At 45.4% G+C, this 19,852-nt stretch overlaps 1 protein-coding gene across 1 annotated transcript; it reads left to right on the top strand.

Annotated features, from left to right (window-relative positions):
* The first annotated feature begins 2,221 nt into the window (after positions 1-2,221).
* On the top strand, positions 2,222-19,056 carry LOC149362186 (monocarboxylate transporter 10-like). Its single transcript, XM_089569650.1, has 5 exons — positions 2,222-2,306; positions 6,625-6,890; positions 8,433-8,576; positions 9,990-10,868; positions 16,663-19,056. Exons 1-5 carry the CDS (start codon positions 2,287-2,289, stop codon positions 16,830-16,832), a joined length of 1,479 nt encoding a protein of 492 aa, XP_089425776.1. The 5' UTR covers positions 2,222-2,286; the 3' UTR covers positions 16,833-19,056.
* Positions 19,057-19,852: the final 796 nt, after the last annotated feature.

Raw genomic sequence — 19,852 nt, 5'->3', positions numbered from 1 at the left:
GTGTAAAACGTAGAGAGGCAAAGGGGCTGCTTTTGAGGAGAGAAATGCCTGCTTGCAGTTGTGCGGGGCACCAGTGTACAATATGAATGTTCTCTGCGATCTGTGACAGGTGCAGCTACCCCAATCTGTTGTTCTCTCGATTGGTTGAGTGTAGAGTAGCAACAATCAGTGACCACGTGGCTGAAAACTAGAGCGGAAGCGAGCCTCTACCGACACGTGCCGAGAGGTGCGCTCTCGCGAAGCCTAGTCGTAACTTTTTATTTTTTTTAGCTACCGCGGAAGTATAACTGGAACGAGGATACCGCGACAGACAGCTGCGCCGTCGATTAGTTCTGCTGAATGGCGAGCATGCATCCCTTGACTAATAGTGCAGCAACGGCACCGTCAGATGCGGAGACTTATGGTAGAACTGTTAAAATGAATGAACAGCTGCGCGAAATGGAATTCATGCGATTGGAAGTGCGAACAAACAAAATAAAGTTAATCTGTATAAAAGTGTGTCTCGTGTGTCTGTTATGTCGGGCTTCCAATACTTTTCTTCAATTTTGTTGTGGCTTGGACCAATGAACGCTAAAAACCACTCCTTTAAATAAGTTGCTATCGGATGCCACCTCGTTCCGTATTTTTTCTGCCTTTTTTTTGGCATATCTCTCAGACTCAGAAATCGTTATCTTCAAATTTACCCTTCTTTAAATACATGCTACGATTAGTTAAAAGGAGCCGGGGTCGTTGCGTTACAGTGCTCGGCTAGAAACTAGAAACACCTGGGTTCAATCCCGCGCAGATGCGGCCGTCGCATTTCGATGGAGGTGAAATGCTGGAGGCCCGTGTACTGTAATGACTGTAATGAACCCCGGACGGTCGAGACTTCCCAGAGCCCTCCGCTACAGCGTCACTAATGCCCTGAATCGGTTTTGGACATTAAATCTCATGAACTAAATCAATGATTTAAAGGCAGAACCATTTATGATTCCTAAATATATATATATTTAAGGTGAATGTCATTCATTGAAGCCACCAATCCCGCAGTGTTTTTTTTTGTTATCTATAGATATTTAACGCGAAAACGCTTACTATACCTCCGTAATCGCTGAAATTTCACACTTCAGTGATTCTGGTTTTGCCTACATCGGTATCTGGATGCTGCTCCGTTCTAGCAGAAGTATGCTGAAACGTTTTTTCATATTTACTACACAGTGCGCACAAAACCTCGTTATTAAAAGACACCCTCTTCTCGCCTCAAACAATAAGACACCGCCTCAGAAATCAGAAGCGAAGCGATTCGCTTCTGATTTCACGAGGATTTCAGATGGGATTCGCAAATTGGAACTATATAGTGGGATTTATTATCCGTGAGAATAAGTTTCTAAGGTGATACTGGAAATAGTGGAGTACTGCTAAGATCTTGTGATCGTATAAATAGAACCGAAAATTAGCATGTCCAACATTCTGCGACCAACGTTTTGAGTATGAAAAATTGTAAGGTACTCTTATGAAAAAATTGGTGGTAATCGTCCATTGTTATATGTAGTAATCTCTTTTAAACTATTCACATTGATCGGAACGCACAGTTAAGACTGCTATAAAAACTAATGGGGAACGCTTTTGACGATAGCAAATGCGCTAATAGAAAGATAAATTCAAGACTGCCGTTGGGTGATCGGCGGATATAATGATTGTTTTAGTGAAATCTGATATGATATGAAGAAATTGCGTTCATAATTGGTTTCCCGCTCAAAAACGCTTTTGTCCAGAATTGCTGGGTATGGTAGAAAAACAGATGCACGTGATAATGTGGATGACGTGTTTCCAACTCTTTCGGTTTCTTTTCTTATTTAAAAAACATGACGGCTACACTAGAATCTCTTTTTTTCAGTCCCACCCAGCCCGAATCGATTTCTTGGATTGCAGCATCAATCAATAAAGGAACTGGGCTAAGTGCTTTTACTTTACAGCAAAAGTGAGAGATGAAATGAGCACGCACGTTCCAAGCCAACTGCGTTTCATGCCTGGGCGGGCAGGTGACCGAGTATAAACAAAACATCAGAGAAAAAAAATAATGTGACATGCTACGCAGCAGAGCAACCTTGGGCAGGCAGTCACCGCGCAGAGCTAGTGCAACAAGAACGGCGAGCGTTCGGATCATTGTGACGTCGCACTAATTAACACAACAACAAAAACCAGCCGCAGCTGCGATGTCCGTGTGGAAGCATTCAATTCGGCCGAGTTTGACTACGATGCTCACGCTGTTTTTCGCCGTGCACAGCGCAGCTGCTAAGTCCTGCCATGGAAGCTGGCGATGTTCTGTAAGTGTTGCTATTCTGGAATCCTTCTTGCTCTTGAAACCTACCCGACTGCGATGAAGAAACAGATTTAAGGCACAGTTATTTTCCTTACATGTAGGCAATGCGATAGCATTAAAATCTGGAGTCCGTTTGGCCTGCTCGCCGCATAATCTGAGCCTGTTCAGGAGCCGGTGCTCCATTTCAGCGACATACTTCCGTACTCGCCCATCCCGCTTCCGGTGACTGCGCACAGCAACGTTTATAGATACACTTGTATAAACGTTAGCGCACAGCGGTAGACGCACGCGCCTTTGCTTCTGGCTCCGTTCCATCCTGATACGCGGAGATGCGTGGGCATGTCTGCACACAACAAAACGCCGCTGCAACTGCCGCCGAGCCCTGTGAACACTGAAGTACCTGCGATCACGCCCTTAGTACGTGGTCTCATGTAGTCACACCCCCATGACCAATCATCCGCCGACCAATCAGAGAGTTTTATAAGAAACTACGTCGGATGACCCTGGGCTGTGCCGTGTTTTTTTCTCCTGAGACATTTAAGGATATTGCGTTTAAATTAGCATCCGTTTCGACGCAGCGCTTGCAGCGAGCTTTTGCAGTCAGCTGTCTGAACCACACCTGCATTTATTAACAGTGTAATGGAAGCTGTAGCTTTTCTTCGCGCTGTTGTGGTGTGGTTTTGTAGAGTTTTCACGCATAGGAAAAACACAGAGGTTCGAAAGAAGCAACAAGTGCGTTCATTCCTGGAAAGCTACAGTTCTTGTGGTCATATATCAACAATCACAATTTCGTGTATTCGCACGAAACACTTGAACACCTCGAGAGTCACGCCGATTGCACGCACTCGTGTACTGTCTTGGAGCAGACCATCTTGGGTTCCCTTTCCAAGACAAGTTTCACCATTTTCACTACTCAACTTCCAGAAAGAGCAGGAAACAATGCAACTTAGTCCACACTCACGGTTCATGACAATCAGTCACCACGCCTGGGAAACTTTCTTCTCGGTGTGTTGTGGTTATTTCCAGCCTTCTAGTTGCATTGACATCGGAAGCTTGGACGCCACTGGAGGCCCCAGCAGCCGTCGTCGCAGAGTTTTGGCCGCCTACCGCGCACATACACACCCCGTCAAAAGTCTTCAGGCCACACCTTTAACTTGTAGTATAATCAATGTACTCTTGAATGCGCTGTGTAGCTGAGCTTTCAAAATAAAGTTATGCAGCAGGCTTCCCTAGGGAGAAGAAAACTCGTGGCATTTCGAAATTCTCGCGCACGAAACGTGCACTGTGTCGAGTGGCATCTAGCATCGAAGCCGTTCTATACAATTTCCAAGATTTTAAACAAACCGGACAACTTGATGCACGCTGCGAAGTTGTTCTTGAGTTCGTTAGAAATATGAAAGTAGAAGCAGAGGTTCGCACAAACTAATTTGGAGCGCGGAAGCCTGGAAAGAGTTGTTTACTTAAAGTATGCAACGCAAACACGGAATGAATAGCGGTTTTCTCTGACCTTTGTTGCGAGATCTGTACGGTACACCCGTTAATGTCAGCGCATACTGCCGAGCAGCGAAAAAATTTAGCTGATCCACGGCTTCCAGGTATTGAACGGAACTGTGCGGATTTCCACCTTGATTTTATCCGCGCATTCCGTACTTATGTATTCACCCTCTCTCCAGTCCAATTACTCTCCTGCACGTCCACCTTTGGCGGGATGGGAAAAGTTACCGGCTTAGTAAATTGGGGCACCTGTTATAATACTGCCTCTTAAAAATGAGAATTAAGGCGCCCTCCACGAACTGTGCAGCCGAAAAGTGTTGTGATAAATATGGCTGTGCCGGCAGCGTGGCTTGTTTAATAAAAAGAGGCCCTCAAGTTTCCATTTAGGAGCACTAATTTCATGAGCGTTAAAGCCAAGCTCGATTATTTCTTCTCTGACTGTCAATTTTGGCAGCCTGAGCCAAAGGACTTTCTTAGCAGCGCTGTATTAAAAAGCTTTCCCTCCCAATTTTTTTTAAACTCAGTGTTAGAACACTGCGTTTTATGCTTGGACATAATTGAACGGTTTCCTGACCTGGACGCGTAGTGAGAGTAATGCATCCACAAAGCTGCATACTTCTTATGGCACGCATTGAGCCATTATGAAATGCTTGTGTTAAATTTATTGCTCTTTCTGGTATCGAAGTCTCTGCAATGAAGCGATGACATTTATCGACAATTTGCGAAACAGAGTTCACGCCCGCTCCTAGCCCACAGGGTTCGACTCTCGTTGAAAAAGAATTCTGCGTTAAACTGTCAAGCCAGTACGCATTCCGTGGGTAATAGGCGCTTAGTAAGCTCATCAATGCTGTGTGCAAGGGCACCCTTTGTCAGAACTATAAAAGCCAAGGAGTTTTGCTTCTTATTGGTGTCCTGGGGATACTATAACACCAGCGGATGTCCAACGTTTTGCAAGAGACAGTGAAGGGCTTCTCTGACCCATCATGATCAGTACGACCGACGTTGTCGGGGCATCAAAGGCTCGCCATTTCAAAATTGACAACAGGCTCTTTCTCACTGCAATATTCCTTGCTACGCATATACGTCCGTAGCACTTCCTGCCTCGGGACGAACACAAAGCAGCATATCGCGTGGGTCTCGCACGTTGTCCGCAAGCCTACACGCATACATTAGGAATGCCAGGCGCCAGCGATCAGCCATGTGCTCTATTTCCGGGCTTAGTACAAGGCACACGAGTGTTGTTTATAGAAACCGAGGTAGCAGCTTGTGCCAGTAAGCACGCGGGAAGTCAGTCCGCTGTGCGATGGAAGCGAAAACAGTCACTGAGTGGGAGTCAGTAGGTGAGAGTGAGAGTTGTGTCTGTCATGGAACGCTGTCATGATAGATTTGTTAAATAAAAATTCAAAGTTTCGCGCGCCTGCAGAGAGAGAATGTCAAATAATAACATTGAATGATGTCCGGCCCAAGGACTCCACTAATCAAAATACAGTTTAACAGAGTACACTGTAGGGCCAGTTGGTCATACATAATCTGAACGAACAAACGTAGCGTTTAAACAGGACACAGAAAGATGAGGACAGGACGGGGCTACATTGTAGCCCCGTCCTGTCCTCATCTTTCTGTGTCCTGTTCAACCGCTACGTTTGTTCGTTCAAAATACGGTTGTCAGAGTGAATCAGGTCAAGTTTATGTTTCATGCTAGACAGAAGAGAGTACCTTAGCCTATTTATTATAGAGATAAGTCGTCCATGGAGGTCTGAAATGGAAGTTTCTGGCTAAACACTATTTTCATGTTTATTTCTTATTTAAAGTGTATTTTGGACTGCTTAAAACGGAGAGTTGAGCAAATGCTACTATCTGAAGGTAAAAACAGTGCATTTCTGCCTTCAGATTTTACTGCTTCCTAAGTTTTTTTGCGGACATTCAACCGAAGGCCGGCCATTAATATTTTGCAGGGTAGTATTGCCTGTATCAAAGCCTCATCGCCTCTGTCGGCAGTGGTAACCTTGTTTCCTTTGTGTTTGTATTGTGACGCGGTTGCAATTCGAAGAAGAGCACACACGATGCGATGTGAATTGCTTTAATGGTCAACGAGAATTGTGTTAGCGCTCCTTCGTGCGCCGCTGTAAGCTTGGTCGTCTTCTAACCCGCAACCGTGTTTTGCCATCGAGCTACAGCGAGAAAAAAAATGGGAACGATAACACTTGCTCTAGTACTTTGTATGACTAATTTCTCGTCTCGAAAACCGTCCATCTCTAGATCAATTTCTCCAATGAGATTTCCTCTGCATCGCCATTCTGTTTTGACATTGCTTTCGCACAGTTTTTGTTTAAGTAACGTGCAATATTGTTTTCGGGATCTTTATCTACATGTTGAGAAATCTTTAGTGTTTATACCGACTCTTCAGTACATGTGTTGTTTTGAACTTTCCTTTTAAAGCATTTATATCTGCTGATATCTTTGGGAAATAGTTGTGATTGTTGTATTATTTCTACCAATATATCTCACACTTTCATGCTGAACTGCAGTACCTATATAACAATTATAGGTTTTGCTACAGACAGCGATGCCATTCTTCGGGCGGTGTATGTACATGGAAAACATGAAAAACAAAAAATAAATGCATAACAAGGCTTTAATATAAGCTTGCAAGGGAGTGAAGTTCTCGATGGGGAAAAAAATAAATGCGTGTCAATATGTCCGCGCAAATTTTAGCCTCCATTTCGGTGAAAAAGAAAAAGTGGCAGCCACAGAGCATGCACTTTCGTATTTAAAAATGTAGATTTACGTTACCTATGCGCACACTAAGGACTGCTCTTGCCACGCAGCTCGCGGAACGGTGTCTTCAGCGTCTCCTCGGCTAACATAGAAAGAAATCTCTCGGCTGTGGGAGGCCGCTCCCAGCATGGACGGCGGAGAGACTTGGACAAAAGCTGGGACATCGCTGTGGCCGCAGCGGTTGCCTCCTTCTTCACATTGGCCACGCAGATCAACTCTGGCTTCTTCTTCGTCGCTATGATGGACACTTTCGGAGCGGACCACTCGTACGCCGCCTGGCCAGAGAGCGTTTTCAACGCCATGACCTACATGGGAAGTAAGCAAAACACACGCCTACAGCAAAGAAACGGAAACAGCGACGAGTAAAGCTAGCCGAACTGCACAGTTCTATAGAACGACCGTGTGCTCTTCTCGCAAGGCCTCTTCAAGACCTTGAGTGCTGCCTTTATTTTTCGGTCATGTGGGGTTGAACTTAGCTGTCTTCGTATATCATGCACCATTTGAACCAATCCATCAACGCTTCTCAGCTAAAAAACCAAGGTCTAGGCGTCCCCAGAATCGCCATTGCCATCAAACACTTCGCCACCCTGATTTAAGGCTTCGCACTAGCAGGCAGCAAGCTGTACATACTTTTCTCGCCAGCGCCCATCCTTCGCCTACACGATCGGCCTTAGAGGCCTCGCTCACGGCCTTAGGTCAAGCCGGCGTTCACGGAAATAAGCTGGCTCATCAGTTTGCCTGCCATACTATTCACCGGGCGCCCTAGACCTCATGAACGAGCTTACCGATTGTGGACGCAGTCAGGGGTTAGAAACGCACTGCCCACAAATGCTACTCGCGCCAAAAATTGCACTTCACTGATTTGACCGCGCAACAACGAACCTTGTCGATTCGTGAAGCTCGCACCCTCCGTCGAATACAATTAAATCACATTCATACACCAGGCAAACATTGTCACTCCCATGCCCCTATGCTCCAACTGTCCATCCATACACATATAGATTACTGCCCTATACAATGCAACACAGCCTTCCAATACCTCGCCTATCCTTCTGCCACTTCCCCACTGTGGCAAATGTGGCCCGCCTCCCGGGACCTGACCCTGCAACGCGCCTCATCACCTCTGCCCGATGCCTGCAAAATGCCTGACCTAAAGGCTGTTTCAATAAAAATATCACACCTCCGCCACAAGAAGTAGTTCGCAGTAAACTGAAAGCTCCGTGCCCGAGACAAGTATAGAAGCCGTCGCCTCGTACTCGTAGCTTCCGTTCTCCTGCAAAAAAAAAAAAAAAGATGCGAGATGGAGGAAAGGAAGGCGACGCTCTGGGCGCCGAGGCACGACGCTAAAAAAAACACTTCAGAGACTCGTCAATAAATTCGAAATTAAAGCAGTGTTGAAAGCGGCTGCGGAGAGCAAGGAATTTCATCTAGCGAGAGGGGCAGCCGTTACTACTACGTTCTACATGACCGCCGTGTCAAGTGGCTGAGTCGGGATCACCTAACTGGGAAAGCTAAGACTCATGCGCGCGTCAGACATAATTATGGGCATGCTGTTGTGGCCACCCAAGACAACTTTTTCTGCCCCAGGAATGAAATCTCTATCGGGGCACCGGGACGGCCTACCTGAAGAGCAAGGAATGCTGCTTCATGTCTCATCGTTATGGCCGTGCGTACGAGTATTTAGATTCTCTTTAAAAGGTCAGCATTGTTATCGTCTATCCTCACTTTGGAAGGCCTCCTGACTTCAACTTTTTGATAAGAAGCTGGTTCTGTTATTGCAGTAGCGTCCACATTGCTCTTATACCTGAATAGAGTCAAGGCCTCCTGTTCTAAAACAATGTGAATTCTTGCCTCGTAGGTCCAGTTGTCTTCATATTGCAGCGCTACCTCAAGTTGCCATACATCACATTTCTGGGGAGCCTCTTGCTGTGGGTTCCGCTCATAGGCGCTGCTTTTTGTCCCAACATTGGTTGGATGAGCCTTACGCTTGGCGCCTTTCATGGTGAGAAGGTGATTCTTTACTTGATGATTGTTGCTTTCAGGGACACATTGTGACACAAAGATATAGTTCGAATTACAGTTGGTTTTGAATTATAAATCTAGTGCCCAAAGGAAATGAGTTCAAAGATACCATAGGCGACACAAGTATCTGACGCCGACATCCCCCCCACTCCCTTGAAATTGCACACCGTTCCGCACTATTCAAGAACGCCGTATGACGATGCACTTCTGCTGCCGACAACGGCGCACTGCTAACAGAGTGGTGGTGTTCATAACTTGGAAGAGGGGGTCGGTTACTTGTGTTACCGATGGTACAAATGTTAACTGGCGTCGTTTGGTTCTCGTAGATATCGTAGATATACAGAAGCCCCACAACTGCGAAAATAGTGTCTTTGTAAAAATAAAGTCGGGAACACAATGTTTATGCTCCAATATGAACTTTATTTATCTAGGTGTCCTCAAGCAGAAGGTTGTGCCAGGAATTGATTTGGTTTAGTTTAGTAATGCACCAGATAGCTACAACCCGTCAGAAAAAAGATATAACTACCGCTGGCAATAAAAAAGAGCATATGCGGCCAGTAAATGGGTAAGCAGTACGCAGCGTACGAACTTTGAGAAATGTCCCTCGCACTGAGGTTCATATAAACTTTGTAATTATTGGAGGAAGACGCTGTTGAGAAATTGAGACGGCAGGAGCGTTTCTTTGCAGACACTGCGCGGCACGCCGATTTTCGATGAAAATATCAGGCATTGTTACTAAACTAAGCTGGCATGTAGGCTAGCTCAGCTTTGATTACTTCATCAATTTACGTATTCCATTCTAAGTTACTCTTATTAATATATCAAACACAGGGCACACTACTCTATGTTTGTATACTCGTGTTGGGTGCTTAGTTTATTCGCTGAATAATTTAACTAGAACTCCTCGGGTGCAAAGGCTGCCTTTGAATATTCTTGCATACCTGACAACTCTGTCAGCCGTGTAAACATCTTTTAAAATAAATTTCCGATGCCTGTGCTCCCATTATGAAAAATAATTTCAGACAACAGGAGAGCGTGCACGGCTGCCTGAAAACCGCTGTCTTTCACTGTAGAGCTCTTGTCACTAAGCTTGCTGCGCAAATCTGAGAGGAATTTAAAAACAGGCTGTTTGAGAAGGTTTTCTTATCGAACCAACCGTGCTTCAAACCACTTCACTACTTCACGTTCACCCTTTTTTGGGGCTGGCACACAAAAAAGACTGAAAATTCTCTTCACCTCTGATAAGTCTTCCGTTGCCTGCCAGAAATTTCACGAGACATTCGCCAGCCCAGTGGGTACGCGGGTTTTGCGACCACCTCAGAAGTGTTCCCCAAAAGCAAATAATTGTGGTCTCGCTGCCTACTGACCAGTGCTGCGCTGTCCTCTAATGCAGGCATGGGCGCGGGGATCGTCGTCGTCAGTCTGATGGTTGTTCTGGGTCAACACTTCGACAAGTACCTGGCCGTCGCCAGCGGACTCAGGGACGCCGGTACCACGTTCTGTGCCTTTGTCTTTCCATCACTCTTGTCCTTCTTGAACTCGGAATACGACCTGCGGGGTGCCCTTCTCGTTTACAGTGCCCTGGCCATGCACGTCACGGCTGTGGCGCTGTTCCTGTGGACACGCATTAGACAAAGTGAAGAAGACACTTACCTAAGAGATCCAATGAGATGCCAAGGTTTTTCAAACAATTGCTCAAATGTTCAAGCCTGTAGATCGCGACTGCCGCCTCAGGATGACGGGGCAAAAACACATGCAACTGCGTATCGTCAAGGCGGCGTCGACAAGGGCCTTACTTCATTTGGGCGCAAATTCGCAATCATGAAGGCTCCTCAGTTCTATGTCGTTGTTCTGGGGGCCGCAGTCGAGATCTACTGTTACACCGTGTTCCTCGAGACCATACAAGCCTATGCCATTGACAAAGGAGCGCCACGGCGGGGAGCCGACATTGCGATCACTTACGCGACCATTGCCGAAATTGTCGGGTACGTTGGCGTGCCTCTGATCGCCGACATGAAAGTCGTGAGCCGGCCGACGCTGATGACGACCTGCTTCGTGCTGCTGACGCCCTGCTATGCCCTCATGCCGCACACGACGTGGATGGCGACATATGTGGTCGTGAGCGCCCTCCTAGTAATCTTCATCGGCGCCGCCAGCTCGATGAGGTGCTCGCTCATGACGCAGTTCTTCGGTGCTGCCCAAGTGCCCTTGTGCATGACTGCTGTCGGATTGCTGCTCGTTCCAGTGCAACTGGGCAGCCCCATGATTATAGGTAAGCCCTTCGTCTAATTCCTTGATAGAAGAGGTGGAGGGGCAGACAGCTTATTGTATCGCTGGTGTGTATTCAGACACCAATCTTAAATATAAACCTGCTTTATTTGTCAGCTGCTGCCGGCTAATGAAACTGTACCGTTAAGGCAACTAGCCAGAGTAGTCCGTCGACGGCCCTCTTTTATATTCCAGAGGGGCTTTTAAAAGATACTGGAGTTCACCGCGTTCGAGATAAGGTGCAAGCACGAATTGCATTGCTGGAAACGCGTAGCGCTTGCTACAATGGCTCGCAGACGGTGGTCGCCGCACTCTGATATCGATAGCTTTCACTGCCTGGTGAACATACCCCGTTTTCTCCGCTTTAGTTCCGTGATTAGCCGCTTTTTTTTTTTAGTTGGAACGCCCGCTTGCCGTACTTTCGAAGTATTGAGTCTTCTGCGTGCAGCCGTGTTCGGTCACTTCTGCTTTTCGTTCTGGACAGGATGCTCAGCCACAGTCAGTGCTTTCGCTGTTCAACGCGCAAAGCGCTCGGCCACCCTTCATCAGCCTCAGAGACATGTTTGGCCCTGTTCTAAACTTTGTCTTCGGCTGTGCAGTGCCACGTATGGTGCCATTTATACTTTTTCACTCAACCGGCCCCAAATGGGCCCCCGTGGGGGCAACCTGGAAAGGAGCATTCAGAAGCCAGGAACGAGCGGATCAATCATTGGCAAGATGACGAATTTCAAGCGCAGCTACCAATTAAGAAACCCTGCGCGAGAGGCTGCGGCGACATCCGAAGAGGTTTCAGGCGAAGCTCTTCTTACTGGCAAATCTGGAGAGTCTGGTTGGGTGTGTGGGGTATGAAGCCAAGCCATTTTTGTAGTATGAGTAGGCTCTGAGACGCCTTTGAGTAAATATAGCTCGGGGGCCCACTGCATCAGGTTCGAAAAAATGGGGCCTATTAAGACCCACAAATCTCTGCGAAGCTTCAAGCCCAGGCTTGGATGGCTCGGGGACAATCAATATTCACTCGGGCACAACTCAGAAACATCTTGGTTGCAAAGCTTGTCTGGTCAAATGTTTAGGGGAATCCCCCAAGGTGGAGTAGATTTGTAATAAGGGAGTAATTACTCACTGACATCCACCCGAGCGCAGCCATACGGCTACAAAGGAAAGCTATACAGCTATCAGTAATTACTCCCTTATTACAAATCTTCTCCACCTTGGGGGATTCCCCTAAACATTTGACCAACCTGTTCCCACTTCGAGTTATTGATCAATTCGCTCTCTCCCTACCATAAGCTTGCCCTCCCGGTTAGCTCAATTGCTAGAGCGACTGCTCCGGTGAAGCGGTGGTCCCGGGTTCGAACCCCGGACCAGGACGAATTTTTCTTTAACTACGAAGTTTCTGAGAAAGCTGTGTAGCTTTCCTTTGTAGCCGTATGGCTGCGCTCGGGTGGATGTCAGTGAGTAATTACTCCCTTATTACAAAGTTTGTCTACATCTTCAGAGTCCTGCGTTGTAGTAGGAACAAGGCACAAGCGCTGCCAAAAATACTTGCGGCCTTGTAGTGGCCTTCTCATTCGGAACCTATGCTTCGTGAGTTTTCTCATCTAGAACATAGGGCAGCCGACATTCTGCAATTGTTTGTTGCTTGTCCACAGACATGTTGCTCTTCTTTTTGTTTTGATATCAACAGGAGAGCCTTTTTTGACCGATTTATTGAATGCACACCTTGGTGGTTGCTTCACTTTTTTATTCGCGCTGAAAAGATGCCATGAGGCAATCCTGTGGAATTTACTTTAAAAAGTTGCCGACAATTTCCACTTCCTCTCTGTGCGCGTTTCTTTAGAGCACTTGTACAGCCTGTCTAGAACACTGATGATTCAGGCTTGTGATCAATCCTATTCATTCATTCATTCATTCATTCATTCATTCATTCATTCATTCATTCATTCATTCATTCATTCATTCATTCATTCATTCATCATTTATTGTACCCTTAAAGGCCCTTTTCGGGCATTACATAAGGGGGGGGGAACAGTTGAAATACAAAGTAAAGAGAATAACAATGTTAATACAGTAAAATACAACACAATGCAACGCAAAAAGAAAAGAAAATAAAAACAAAAAAGAACTGAAATACACTGAAATGTTAAGATGCAGTTCTAATCAATACATGGTGGCGGATAGGCTAAATAGGGAATAGTAACAAGAAAAATAAATGGTAAAAATCAAAGCATGAGGTTGTTTTCTTCATTTGCTGTAATGTTCGATTAGTGTGTCTCTAAATTTACTAGCGTCACGTTTGTTTACAATGTGATCTGGTAACTGGTTCCAATTTTCTATTGCTGTAGGTAGAAATGATTTATTGAAGGCTATTGTAGAACCATGTAAACGCTGAACACTCAGGGAATTGAAGAGGCGACGCGATATTCGGATGGGAGGTAGGAGTAATGAGTCACGGATGTAAGGAAAGTTGTAATACAATTTATGAAAAAGGCAAAGTCGTGAGATTTTTCGACGGTTCTCAAGTGGTAGCAGGTTGAGTGTTGATTTAATCCTGGTGATGCTGTAGTATCTGTAATAATTTGAGGTTATGTAACGTGCTGCGCGGTTCTGAATAGCTTCTAGGGTGTTAATTAAGTACGCCTGATGAGGGTTCCATATAGACGATGCATATTCAAGTTTACTACGGATGAAGGTTTCATATACCAATTTACGGACAGAAGGAGGAGCCAAGTATAACGATCGTCTGATGAAGCCGAGTGATTTGGATGAATTGGCTGCTAATTTCAAGATGTGTTCGGACCAGGTTAAATTGCTGGAAATGATGACTCCGAGGTACCGGTAGGATTGCACGTTTGTTAATGTGTTTGAAAGCAATGAATAAGCGTAAGTGAGGCTGGAATGTTTGCGAGATACTTGCATGTATTGGCATTTTGAGATGTTTAGCGACATAAGCCACTCAGAGCACCATCGTTCAATTATGTTCAAGTCGTTCTGGAGTAATAATTGGTCCCTGTTAGTAGCAATGCGGCGATAAAGAATGCAATCATCTGCAAAGAGGCGAATTGTGTAAGAAATACCAGAGGGAAGATCATTAATGAAGATGAGAAAAAGAAGAGGGCCAAGGACCGACCCTTGTGGTACACCAGACAACACTTCAGTGGGACTTGAACAATGGTTGTCTATTACCGTGTATTGAGAACGATCTATTAGAAAACAGTGTATCCATGCTACAATTAGAGGGTCAATGGACAGACCGGAAAGTTTAGACATGAAACGATGGTGGGGTACGCGATCGAAAGCCTTAGAAAAGTCTAAAAAAATGATGTCAGTTTGGAATGAAGAGTCCAGATTTAAGTGTAGATCAGTAGTCAATTCAAAAAGCTGAGTTTCGCAGGAGAGACCGGAGCGGAAACCATGCTGTTTAGTGAAAAAGAAAGAGTTATGATCGAGATGCGATGCGACTTGCGAGTATATTATGTGTTCGAGAAGTTTGCAGGCAATGCATGTCAAGGAAATGGGGCGATAATTGGATGGGTCTGATCGGTTACCAGCCTTAAACACCGGCACAACTTTACTTATTTTCCAATCTTTAGGTAGTTCACCCGTTGATATAGACTGTTCAAAGATTACTTTCAGGAATTGACTGGAAATGTCCTTGGTACTTTTAAGTAATTTCGCGGGTATTCCATCAGGCCCAGGTGCGCTCGATGTTTTAAGATTGTCAATTAATTTTGTAATACCATCTGTTGTAATGCAAACTGGGGGCATCTGAGAAAAATTTGAGTCCGGAAATGTTGGTATGTTCAAGGGAGGTTCGTGGGTGAAAACTGGTGAAAAATATGAATTCATGACGTCTGAACGGTGTTCAGTTGCTACCGGCAGACTTACTAAGGGTTTGTCCCCTAATGTGTATGAAAACCAGCATGGCGGATGTAGATTAAATCCGCTGCAAAACAATTTTGCCTCCATCGAAATGCGACCGCCGCGGCTAGCATATTTGAGATCGACGTTGTGTCAGACCCACTAGATTGGTGGCCGTAGTCGAATTCGGCCTGGAAGTGAAAAAGGCAATGCACTTTTTTCGCTTCCACTAGAGATGCCGTTTCTAATGCAATGGGCCCGTTGTTCTCGCTCTCGGTCCACCTGCGCCTGGTCCAGGTAGTTGCTTTAGTTAAGGTAGTTGATTAAAGTCGTGTGCTAATAGTTAGAGCAAACATGTGAGCGTGAACGTTAACTGTCCTCTCTGGCGGCGAGATAATAAAAAGAAAAGGACCAATAAGGTGCCTTGCGGAAGCATTGCCTTTATACATAGCGTATTTTACAACTTTGCAACTGCACACGAATTGGCGGAGAAGACGGGAAGACTGTGCCTTTGTGCACAAATTCGTAAAAATTTCAGTCGAATGAAAAGTGATTTTCCGTTCCTTCTTAACGAGTAAGAAATCATATGTTGATTAAAAAATTATAAAAACCACGAACATTTGAAGATGCAGCCAGACAAAAACGTCTGTCATTATAGTTACTCATGTTTTGTTATTCACAGAACGTAATGCAGAAGGGCGAGCTCGGTATCTATAGACATAACAAAACATAAATACCTTTACATGACATCAATAAAAATTAGATATAAAATTCAGTCACTGGTGTTTTTTTCAATCAGACCCACTTAACACCCCATCTCTCTCTCTTGTAACACCTCTTGTAACGCTTATGTTAAGGCTGCTCGAATAGAATAAAAAAAAAGTTTGCATGACTTTGTTCCGACTGTTAGAAAGGGTAGATCCTTGATCGTGGTCGTTTCATTACTGCATTTTCATTATAAAATCTTGAGCATAAAACGTTACGAACAAACCGCCGTCAGCTTGAAGCTGCACTACTCTAGATGATATGATGCATATGCGGTCGCGCACGTGGTTGCTTGGTTTTAGTCAAAATCCGCAGATGGCTACCGCAGTCAGAGAGACATCAGGAGAACTTTGTTGTCAGCACAGTACTAAGCGCTGAGCAGGTCAGCGGCTTGTAGGAGCAGCGCTAGCTGATTTTCCTCTTGGGTCGACGGCAGGAAGCCACTCCTGGAGATAATGAAGAGGGGTAGGGAAATTGGCGGGAAGAAGTTTTCTGTGGAAGCCGTACTAGCGATGCGAATGGTAGTGCCAGTGATCTTTGTCAGTCATTACAACAATATTATAGGTATTCTGGCTCAATTGTTGCACGCCAAGAAGTACCCTTTCTGTGTCACAGGACGTGGTGCTGCAGAGGCTATATGTTAAGCGTTTGGCAAGAGCTTGAACTTAAAGTCATAGTAACATCATGCTTGTTGACGTCTCCTGGCAGGCAATGAGCATCCTGATCGGACAAGCGTTTGAAGCGATTGCACAGATGAAAATGTAACTCTGATGGGCGAGACAAAGCTCTCTAGTAATGAGAGATATCTTGGAAGGTCACGCTTGTGGCATGACAAGAATAATTGAGCGACATGTTGACGGCTGTGATCGGTTTGGTCGCAAATTCTACCGCTTGGCGAAGTGGAAATTCGCGCTCGGCCTCAAGCATGGCTGGGTCTCGTCGCCGCTCACGCTCTAGTTGCCAGTAAGTGATAGGAAATCCCGGTTTGTTCCGGTTTCAATTACTTCAGTGCACCTGCTGACTGCAGAACTCATGTTTAAAAAGAACAATTCCTGCACTTGCAGCACTCGTGTTCCATGTTCTAATGAAACACTTTAATGAGATGAGAATATCTTAGAGCTTTGCCAGATTTTGCACATATGGACTGATAGCAATTGAATGATTTTTCTTTGCAGACTTTTTCCGAGGCACCATGGGATCGTACGACAACATGTACCGTCTCATGGCAGCTCTGCATTTCGGTGTGGCAGTGCTGTACGCTTGGCTTGCCGTGCATGAGAGAAAACGGAGCAGGAAGTCAAAGTCAACAGTCTCCGAGATATGTGCGCAAATTACAAAACTGTAGGTAGACTTTTTATAAGAACTGCGGCGTTACTGTGCGACCGATCTGACGCTTCGAAGGCGTCGACGGCCCTGACCCACCGTGGCAATACTTCTACATGACGTTTGGTCAAGTGGTTTTTCCAATGACCAATAACTTTCGTGCTTTTGTCAGCATGCTTTTCAGTGAAAAGACATTTGTGCAAGCTAAGTACAAGGTATTTACCATCGCTCACATTACGCGCCATGTATTTCGACGTCACGAAACATCGCGGAACCCACTAAAACGCTTGCTGAAGTAACATGTGAATGACGGAAGGACCATTATCTTTCAGTGCATGTTACTCTGTACTCTGATTATTATGTCCTCGGTAGGCGCATTTAACACCACACCTGCATCGTCCAAAGGAGTCCACCAACATGTAGCCTCAGCCTTATCATTGATGATTTCAATGGCAACCGCTGCTAACCTGTCAGTATGCCGGGGCACCGTTCACACGAGATGCGACTTCGAATGTAACTTCCTGTGCACTAGTCAGGAGTTCCTTTTGTTGGGTAGAAGTCAGTACAACGTTTCAGAGGCAGTGGGAAGCGTACCAAGAAGAGTTAATTCCTGCCCGAGCTGGTTATTCCTGTAAACAGCCAGAACCAAGACAAAGGACAAGAGGAAGACACGCACTTCCTCTGTCACCGGTCTTGCAACTGATTTATTTCTTGTTCATCCACGTACAATTCACGATTCTGAACTACTATGCTTGTACCGTGGATGAGGTAGAAATAAATCAGTTGTAAATCCAACGAGAGAGTCTGTCTGTCCCATCTGCTCCTGTGTTTTGGCTTTCGATGGCCTCTTGCGAGAAGCGTACCAACACCACTTGGAAGCGAATGCTTTCCGTGGCGAGCCATGTGTCCATGATTTTGATCGATACTAGCACTGATAAGATTTTTACTGGTCCGCGATGCAATTCAAGCAACTGCAAACGGATAAATAGAACGGCCGCAAGGACCTAATCAGAAAAGAATTTTCAAAATAAGTTAACAAGATGAAATTTTGTACTTTGAAGAGTCTAATAATCATGTGGCCATGTGTTAGGCAAGAAGAGGCCACGTAAATTTGCAAAAAATGGCTGGAAGTATTATCTAATTCCTGAGTGCTAATAGAAATTACATACAGGGTGGAAGTGGCAAGTTCTCGCGCGAAATACCTGAGAAACCCCTGGTTCTTTCGTACTACCCAGTAAGGTATATGGGGATTAATTTCTAGGAAGTATGAAAAGCGAAGTCGCCAATGGCACGCTTGAGAATAATTATCACTTAAAGTATTTTTGAGAAATCAGGGCAAAAAAGAGTAACAATTTTTGATTGGTGGTGGGGTGTTGGACCGGGTGGCAGGATACATTTACTTACTCCATGCGGTCACTAGGAGAAGGAGGCGGGGAGAACCTTGGAGGCGGCGTTCCCTATTTTGGTGGATTTACGACGCCCGTTTTTAAGACAACACGGGAGCAATGTCAACGGCCAGTGCGCACTAATAAGGCCCGAAAAATAAGGCACAAAAAAACCTCGAAACGGGACTAAGGACAGTGCAGAAAGTAACGAAAGGAATTATGATGACTGTAACATTAGGAAACTAAAAAGACCTTTGTTGATGAGAGCACAAACGCGACGTCATCATACAACGCCAGTTCTGTAGTTGTGCAGAACCGGCAGCCGGTTGTTTCTTAAAGTGGCAAAGTGGGTCTCAAGCGTGGAAAACATAAGCGGGAATTGCGAAGGCAATCGTCTTGAAGCGTAATCCGCGAAATCTTTGACCGAGGGGAGTGTTTTGCATTCCTAATTGCACCTAGTAAAATGCTTCTCTCTGCTAAACCACTGGCGTAATCATTCGGCAATTTGACGCGTGTGGGTGGCATTCGGTGGTCCACTCTTTTTAATTTGACATTTGATTGGCGTAATTGCCTGATGAAACATAAATTATTAGTAATCGTCACGGTCTGCGACTATAAAGAGCCAAAACAAGGGGGATGCGTAGCAATGGTTCTGGTGGTGGAATCGCGTTTACTATGGGTAAACCACTTGTCTAGCATGGGAGGAGAGCCAATTTGCCCAGAGGAGGAAGCGAGATGAACCAGCACCATTGCTGCATCTGCCTTGTTTTTTTTTCTTCGTAGCTAAAGCTGATGCGATTTCTAATGATTTTAAGGAATCAGGCAATTACTCCACTCAAGCGTATAAAAAAACGGACCACCAATTTCCACGACATGCATGAAATTACTGCATGAATATGGCAGTGGTTTAGCTAGGAAAAGACTTTAAAAAGGGGCAATTAGCGATGCAAAAATCACGCCGGTTAAGATTCCGTCGATTGTAGCTGACACGGTTAATAGTATAACGATCATGAATGTAAAATAAAAAAAACAAATGAGTCTACATGCTATGTTAACAGGACAGAACGCTTATGCTTAAGCAATTCTTCAGTTCCCAGCCACAGCTCGTGCTGTGTAACCGTTCTTTTCATCCTCCCGCTATCGTGCCCACTGTATTTGTTAGCTTTGCGAGTTTCACGGCTCACAAAAGGCGCCACTAGCCGTGCAATACGGCTGATAACTTGATGATCATGATCACCCGAAAGCTTCATACCATTTCATTACAGCCGCCGTGGTGGTTCAGTGGTTACGGTGCTCGGCTGCCGACCCGAAAGACGCGGGTTCGATACCGGCCGCGGCGGTTGAATTTCTTTGGAGGAGAAATTATAGATACCCGTGTACTGTGCGATGTCAGTGCACGTTAAAGAACCTCTGGTGGTCGAAATTTACGGAGCCCTCCTCTACGGCTTCTCTCATAGCCTGAGTCGCTTTGGGACGTTAAACCCCATAAACCAACCAACCAACCAACCAACCATTTCATTACTCGTTGTCAACTGCTTGTGCTGCTCTGAACAAAGAATTAAAGGGAAGTCATTTAAAAAAGCGAAGAAAAACATTTGCAGATATTTTAGCACGGAGGGAAAGAAGCGGTTCAAAATGCTCGAGGTATAACGTAGCC

Source organism: Amblyomma mixtum, chromosome 2 (genome assembly GCF_055824585.1).
Source record: "Amblyomma mixtum isolate Tamu chromosome 2, ASM5582458v1, whole genome shotgun sequence".
NCBI lineage: Eukaryota > Metazoa > Arthropoda > Arachnida > Ixodida > Ixodidae > Amblyomma > Amblyomma mixtum.
This window is presented reverse-complemented; position numbering and strand designations above follow the sequence as displayed.

Bases quoted from the DNA above. Each gene is read 5' to 3' on its own strand.
- LOC149362186 (XM_089569650.1), top strand. From the start codon at position 2,287: ATGGAAGCTGGCGATGTTCT. The intron at 2,307-6,624 runs GTAAGTGTTGCT...CTTGCCACGCAG, and splicing joins ATGGAAGCTGGCGATGTTCT to CTCGCGGAACGGTGTCTTCA. The intron at 10,869-16,662 runs GTAAGCCCTTCG...TTTTCTTTGCAG, and splicing joins GGGCAGCCCCATGATTATAG to ACTTTTTCCGAGGCACCATG.